The sequence below is a fragment of the Oncorhynchus mykiss genome, chromosome 3, assembly GCF_057628025.1.
Source record: "Oncorhynchus mykiss isolate SJ-2025 chromosome 3, ASM5762802v1, whole genome shotgun sequence".
NCBI classification, from domain to species: domain Eukaryota; kingdom Metazoa; phylum Chordata; class Actinopteri; order Salmoniformes; family Salmonidae; genus Oncorhynchus; species Oncorhynchus mykiss.
This window is the reverse complement of record NC_143024.1, coordinates 15,221,739-15,228,747: the sequence shown is the minus strand read 5'-3', so window position 1 is coordinate 15,228,747 and position 7,009 is coordinate 15,221,739. Positions and strand designations below refer to the sequence as shown.

The following is a 7,009-nucleotide window of genomic DNA, read 5'->3' as shown; positions in this document are numbered from 1 at the left end:
GGACCTATTCTGCTAGCGGACCACAGCTAGCAGGCTAGCACATGGGCATTCAGGGGACATCGCGACGGAGGGGCCTGTTGCAAAAAGAACCCTCGGCAGATTATGCCGGTAGTCAAGACTTGATGGATTAGCAGGGCTTCGTGTAGTAAAAGGGGTCCAGGACAATTGGCAAAAATAGGTATTGTAGCCCAAGGAGTAGAGCACACTTCTGTCTATTTGAGCTGGTCTGCTCTCCACTTTCTGGATTTTGAGTATGATAGCTAAGGAGGTGGAAAAACACTGAATTGAGTTCAGTGAATTGAAATTCACTGAACTGAATTGAAGTTCAGTTTATAAACATTGAGAACAAAATTATCTCAACAGCTGATCGGGCCGTTGATTGTGGCCTGTGGAATGTTGACCCACTCCTCTTCAGTGGCTGTGCAAAGTTGCTGGATATTGGTGAGAAGTGGAGCATGCTTTTGTACACGCTGGTCTTGAGCATTCCAAACATGCTCAATGGGAAACATGTCTGGTGAGTATGCAGACCATGGAAGAACTGGAACAGTTTCAGCTTCCAAGAATTGTGTACAGATCCTTGTGACATTATCATGCTGAAACATGAGGTGAAGGCGGTGGATGAATGGCACGACAATGGTCCTCAGGATCTCGTCACGGTATCTCTGTGCATTCAAATTGCCATCGATAAAAATGCAATTGTGTTCGTTGTTTGCTTATTCCTGCCCATACCATGACCCCAGCGCCACCAAGGGGCACTCTAATTACAATGTTGACATCAGCAAACCGCTCACCCACATGACGCCATACGCTTTCTGCCATCTGGCCGGTATAGTTGAAACCGAGATTTATCTGTGAAGATCACACTTCTCCAGCGGGCCAGTGGCCATTGAAGGTGGGCATTTTTCCCACATTAGTCAGGTACATTCCCAAACTGCAGTCAGGTCAAGTCCCTGGTGAGAACGACGAGCACACAGATGAGCTTCCCTGAGACAGTTTCTGACAGTTTGTGCAGAAATAATTTTGTTGTGCAAACCCACAGTTTCATCAACTCTCCGGGTGGCTGGTCTCAGACGATCCCTCAGGGGAAGAAGCCAGATGTGGAGGTCCTGGGCTGGTGTGGTTACATGTGGTCTGAGGTTATGAGGCCGGTTGGAAGTACTGCCAAATTCTCTAAAATGGCATTGAAGGCGGCTTATGGTAGAGAAATTAACATTATCTTCTCTGGTAACAGTGCTGGTGGACATTCCTGCAGTCAGCATCTCAATTGCACGCTTCCTCAACTTGAAATGCCTGTGACATTTTTTTGGAAACATGGGACCAACACTTTACATGTTGCGTTTTTCTGTTGTTCAGTGTTTATACACTGAAAACTTGTCATAAACACCTACTGTACATCATTTGAAATGTTGCGCAGGTTGTGCTTTGTGATGCCTTGAGGGTCCAATACAGGGGAATACATTTACTCAGATTAGTGATTCTGGTCTGAATATACAGTAGGGAAGCAGTAGTCAAGCTAACATTTTAGGCTCTATAATAAACTATAATGTAGCATTGTTCATGGTTTAACAACTATAATTTAAAAAATCACACATCATGTCTTTAAGATTTGCAACCATCCCATTGCAGTATCATCCACATTACACTAAATGCAAATAGCAAAAATCCATATAATTTTTGCCCCATTTAAATCGATGTCTGTTCCTCAAATTAGCTCGGATTTACTGGGACTAAGACAATGTTTCAAGGAAACACAGACTTATTCTGTATAACAAAGACAATATATATATTTTTCCTACTTTCATTCTATCTCACCAAAACTAGTTAAGCAGCTTTGACTGTTGAACCATCCATTTACTGTATAAGCCCCATCTATCAAACTGTCTAATCTAGACCATCCATATACTGTATAAGCCCCATCTATCAAACTGGCTAATCTAGACCATCCATATACTGTATAAACCCCATCTATAAAACTGTCTAGTCTAGACCATCCATATACTGTATAAGCCCCATCTATCAAACTGTCTAATCTAGACCATCCACACAGTCTGTGATTCGTAACAAAGTGGTGTCCTTCCCCACCACTTGTTTTGGTATACAGCTGTACATTGAACAGCTTCCCAAATCTCAGACTTTAGCTTTAACTAAAACACTATGCAGCCCCATATTATAACAATTATATGGTGTTGATATGATATGTATTACGATTCTCATGATTCTACACTTATTGTGGTTATATACTGTTATTTATTGTGATTCGATGTTCCAAACATTGCTCACTATATGTCTGTGGCAGAGAGACTAGAAATCATGAGAAAGTAATGGAAATAAAATTTCCTCCAAACATGTGCTTCCTATTTCAAATGAAAACGTTGAACTTTCTATGAAGGAAAATAAGAGTTTTAGTGCAGGGACAGCCAACTAACTCAAAAATAGTTTGATATTGTTGATGCGATACGACATGATATATTGTGGAAAATAATATCCCGATATGTAACTATCCATTTTTTCCCCTTGTTTACTATTGAATAGGCGTTTCAACAGTCTTGCTGTTATAAATGTAGTTCCTTATTGACACCATTGAGGTAGGGTTTGTTAAGATGACAGATTAGTTTATTGTAGCTTCTGGTCACTACTGTATGTATTGTCTTATTAAAAGGAATACAATGAAATATAATGATTAAAGATATGCTTTTTATTAAAATGTCCAGAAGCAGATGTAGCAGAAAAGGATCAACAAATAACAAATGCAGTGTGTATAAAATAGTGAAGGTGAAACACCCTGAAACACTATTATCTCCCCATAATATTTGATTGTTCAATTAATCAAAGATATAATTAATCCTTTAAATCCCATATGATTCTTTCCTTTATTGTGATAAAATGTGATAACAACGCATGTTGATCCAAGCTGACAGGACTGTTTGAATATTCCTATCTAATGGATGCTTCATGAGAATTTGAACTGAATGAATTTGAATGTTAAGAAATATTTTATTACTGCTTCAAGTGAGGAATCACCTCAAAAGTACTTCCAAAGTACTCAAAACATTCAAATTCAATCAGTGAAATAAAAGTGAAATAACAAACAGATAGTGAAATAAAAACTGTTCTGTCAGCGTCTATGTCAAACATCCGTCCATCATATAAGGTCAGTTTCCTGGACCCAGATTAAGTTTACTCCTGGACTAAAAAGCATTTTTCCCCCTAAAAAACAGGAGTTACTGTTTCCAGTGCTGTTCCCAGAGTACTGTTTCCAGCCCCTTCCATGTCCACAAATCCCCAGTGGGCTCCGATGGAGGTGATTCCAACACCGTTGAAGCGACCGCTGAGGATCCTCAGCTCATTGCCCATGTTGGATGGGTAGAAGTTGAAGGAGACCTGGTTGGGCATGCCGGCTGACAGAGTGCGCCCCATGTTGGTGGTTAACACCAGGGAGCAGATGTAGTCTGCTGGGTTGTACTTCCCAGACACCTCGACAATGGCCTCATCATTAAACAGCTCCATCACCTGCTTTACACTCCCTTCGTTACCGAACACAGGAGACCAGGTGTTGCCGTATCTCAGCTGGAACCTAAAACAGAGGAAGCTTTTCACGTTGGTTGTGTTTTGATAAGGCACATTCAGACCGAGACAGCAGGTAACATCAGAGAATATCAAGGAATTACATTTTACATTGTACTCTAGGTTAGATACGATAACACTATTGTTTGGTCATAAACTGAATATGTAATAAACACAACAAAGAAAGAAAGAGTGTTTGTTGGGTAGTGTAGTTGGACTAAGTCGTAGTGAATGTTGGGTAGTGTAGTTGGACTGAGTCAGTGGTGTTTGTTGGGTAGTGTAGTTGGACTGAGTCAGTGGTGTTTGTTGGGTAGTGTAGTTGGACTGAGTCAGTGGTGTTTGTTGGGTAGTGTAGTTGGACTGAGTCAGTGGTGTTTGTTGGGTAGTGTAGTTGGACTGAGTCAGTGGTGTTTGTTGGGTAGTGTAGTTGGACTGAGTCAGTGGTGTTTGTTGTGTAGTGTAGTTGGACTGAGTCAGTGGTGTTTGTTGGGTAGTGTAGTTGGACTGAGTCAGTGGTGTTTGTTGGGTAGTGTAGTTGGACTGAGTCAGTGGTGTTTGTTGGGTAGTGTAGTTGGACTGAGTCAGTGGTGTTTGTTGGGTAGTGTAGTTGGACTGAGTCAGTGGTGTTTGTTGGGTAGTGTAGTTGGACTGAGTCAGTGGTGTTTGTTGTGTAGTGTAGTTGGACTGAGTCAGTGGTGTTTGTTGGGCAGTGTAGATGGACTGAGTCAGTGGTGTTTGTTGGGCAGTGTAGTTGGACTGAGTCAGTGGTGTTTGTTGGGCAGTGTAGATGGACTGAGTCAGTGGTGTTTGTTGGGCAGTGTAGTTGGACTGAGTCAGTGGTGTTTGTTGGGTATTGTAGTTAGACTGAGTCAGTGGTGTCTGTTCATGGGTCAGAGTCTGCTCACCCGCTGATGTAATTGTTGCTGTTGTAGTTGTAGTAGTAGTAGTAGTAGTAGTAGTTGTTGTTGGTCTCCCACACTCTGACCGCTGTGATGCGCCCCTCACCGTAGGAAGCAAATGGGGTGCCACCTCCCTGACCCACCGCAGAGGAATACGAGTACGGGTCTTTGATGGCTAAAATTACATGGCCAATATGTTTACTATATTTACTATATTAATAATACATATTTATATATCCATCATTTTATTTTTAACAACACATTTCTGAAAGATCTTTATATTATTAATAAAGTGCAGATGAATTAACTAAAGTACATTCTGCAATGATTTAATCCATCAGTTTATGTCTCAAAGAAGAACTCCTAAGTCTAAATGAAAAGACAAATTGGTGAAAGCACAAGAGCTATTATTTAATAATTATAATTCAGAATTGTATTTTTATAACTCACGCAAAGCCAAGCAGCCAGCCAAGAACATTGTGACAACCAGGATTAAGAACATTCTGCAAAAGTGAGGCATCAACACTTAAGACCTTTAATTTCAGTCAATTTTACTCTCATTCTGTTTCACTTTAAATGGTAAAACTTGAAATAATGTAGTTAATAATGTTTTTCATAGTAGTTTGTCAAAACAAATAAGTCATTTTACCTGTCAGGTCAGTGTTTCCTAGGAGGGAAAAGAAAATAACATTTTGAATTGTGATGTAACAAACAACAAACCATTGTTGAATGTGAAATGTTATAAAACGGCTCTAAAAAGTTGAACCTACTCTTGTTTACTACAATCACTCTTGCAGTGCTAAGCTACTGTCACATTAAAAATAATGTCAGATCACTGAATTTAAATTTAGTGGCAAAAGGGCCAAAATGTTTGTGCCCAAGAACCAAGAGAAAATGAGAATTAACTTCATAACATTTCCCACACCAGTATTATGCATTAAATACAAGTGCACATTTTCTATTTAGTTAGTTGTGTAGTTACCCACAGTGCTATCTTGAGATGTGTGAAACCCTGTGAAAGCTTCTTGTCTCTCTGTCTCTGCCAGGTCCTTCTAGTCTACTGCTTCCTCTAAGAACTGCATTTATACCTGCTGAACATTCCATCAGCTCTAGATGGAAGGAGCATGACAAAGAACACCTTTAGTCAGTCACTATTGAGAAGTCAGACATTGTTTTCTAATTGGTCGAGGCTACTTTGGGAGGGAGTATCAAGGAATTACTATAAGGAAATAATAATTGTGTTCTTTTGAATTGTAACAAATTAATGATCTGAAATAGGGATTAAAAGGAAAATACAATTTAACAACCAAACAATTTCAAGAATGTACCAAGATTTTATGAATGTGTACAAAAATCGCTCAAAATCAGTCTCCCAATCTTCAGTTGTTTTATTACACCAAGAGGAACTCCTTCCCTTTAAACATTAACACGCTGAAAAAGACAAGTGGAGCTCGTCATTAACAGGATGGTTAGTTCATTGGTTTGCTCAAATACCTTTTTTTATTGTAGAATTTTTTGCTTCAGTACATGTGTTTCCATTTAATTCTAGAGGGGCAGATGAGATTCTCAATTTTTCGTCTCCATTATTGTCCGACGTTTTCTGCAGTCTGTTACAATACTCACATCTTCATTAAACCACTGGCAACCTGTTCATGTTACTACAGGAAAACAATCTGATTTATTTTTCTGCAGATTAACCAGATAAATATCAGTAGGAGCTACAAAGTGATAAAATAAAAGTTTGTATACAGATGACAAGGTGAAATACCCCGAGGCACTTGTGACTACCTATCCATAATATTCAATTAACACATTAATACAAATAATAATATAATAATATATAATGTAGGACTTAAGTGCTAAAAAATAAAAATACATTTAAAAAAGGATAAGTTAAAAGGTCAAATTGCAATTTTAACAACTTTTGTGTATGTAAGTTGAGTTATCTATTTTCTTTCTTTCTCAATAACTACCCATTGGTCACAAACTGGTTGAATCAACGTTGTTTCCACGTCATTTCAATTAAATTATGTTGAACCAATGTGGAATAGACGTTGAATTGACGTCTTTGCCCAGTTGGTAGCTCCCCTTACTATAAGGGCACAAGGCGAGACCCAAATGCAGACACAGGAGGCAGATGGTTGAGCTCCGATATTTATTATAACAAAGAGAGTAGGCAAAGACAGGTCGGGGTCAGGCGAGAGTTCATAAACCAGGTCAGAGACCAAACAGTACCAGGCGATAGGCAGTCTCGAAGTCAGGCCAGGCAGGGGTCAGAAACTAGATCTGAGTCCAAAACAGTATACAAGGGGATAGGCAGGCTGGTAGTCAGAACAGGCAGAGTGGTCAGGCAGGCGGGTTCGGAGTCAGGACAGGCAAGGGTCGAATCCAGGAGGAATAGAAATTAACAGAGGTTGGGAAAAATAGGGGCAAGGAAAACCGCTGGTTGACTGACACAGAGAGACAGGAAACACAGGGATAAATACACTAGGGATAATTAGCGACACCTGGAGGGGGTGGAGACAATCACAAGGACAGGTGAGCCA

At 39.8% G+C, this 7,009-nt stretch overlaps 1 protein-coding gene across 2 annotated transcripts; it reads right to left on the bottom strand.

Annotated features, from left to right (window-relative positions):
• Window positions 1-2,674: 2,674 nt before the first annotated feature.
• On the bottom strand, window positions 2,675-5,894 carry LOC110520766 (zymogen granule membrane protein 16). 2 transcript variants are annotated; one of them, XM_090221743.1, is made up of 5 exons: window positions 5,450-5,894; window positions 5,113-5,130; window positions 4,914-4,966; window positions 4,470-4,638; window positions 2,675-3,574 (listed from the first exon to the last, which is right to left on the bottom strand). In XM_090221743.1, exons 3-5 carry the CDS (start codon window positions 4,963-4,965, stop codon window positions 3,208-3,210), a joined length of 588 nt encoding a protein of 195 aa, XP_090077869.1. In that variant the 5' UTR covers window position 4,966; window positions 5,113-5,130; window positions 5,450-5,894; the 3' UTR covers window positions 2,675-3,207. The 2 variants fall into 2 exon arrangements, with proteins under 2 accessions (XP_090077869.1, XP_036822026.1); XM_036966131.2 differs by having other exon boundaries at window positions 5,446-5,574.
• Between the last annotated feature and the right edge of the window lie 1,115 nt (window positions 5,895-7,009).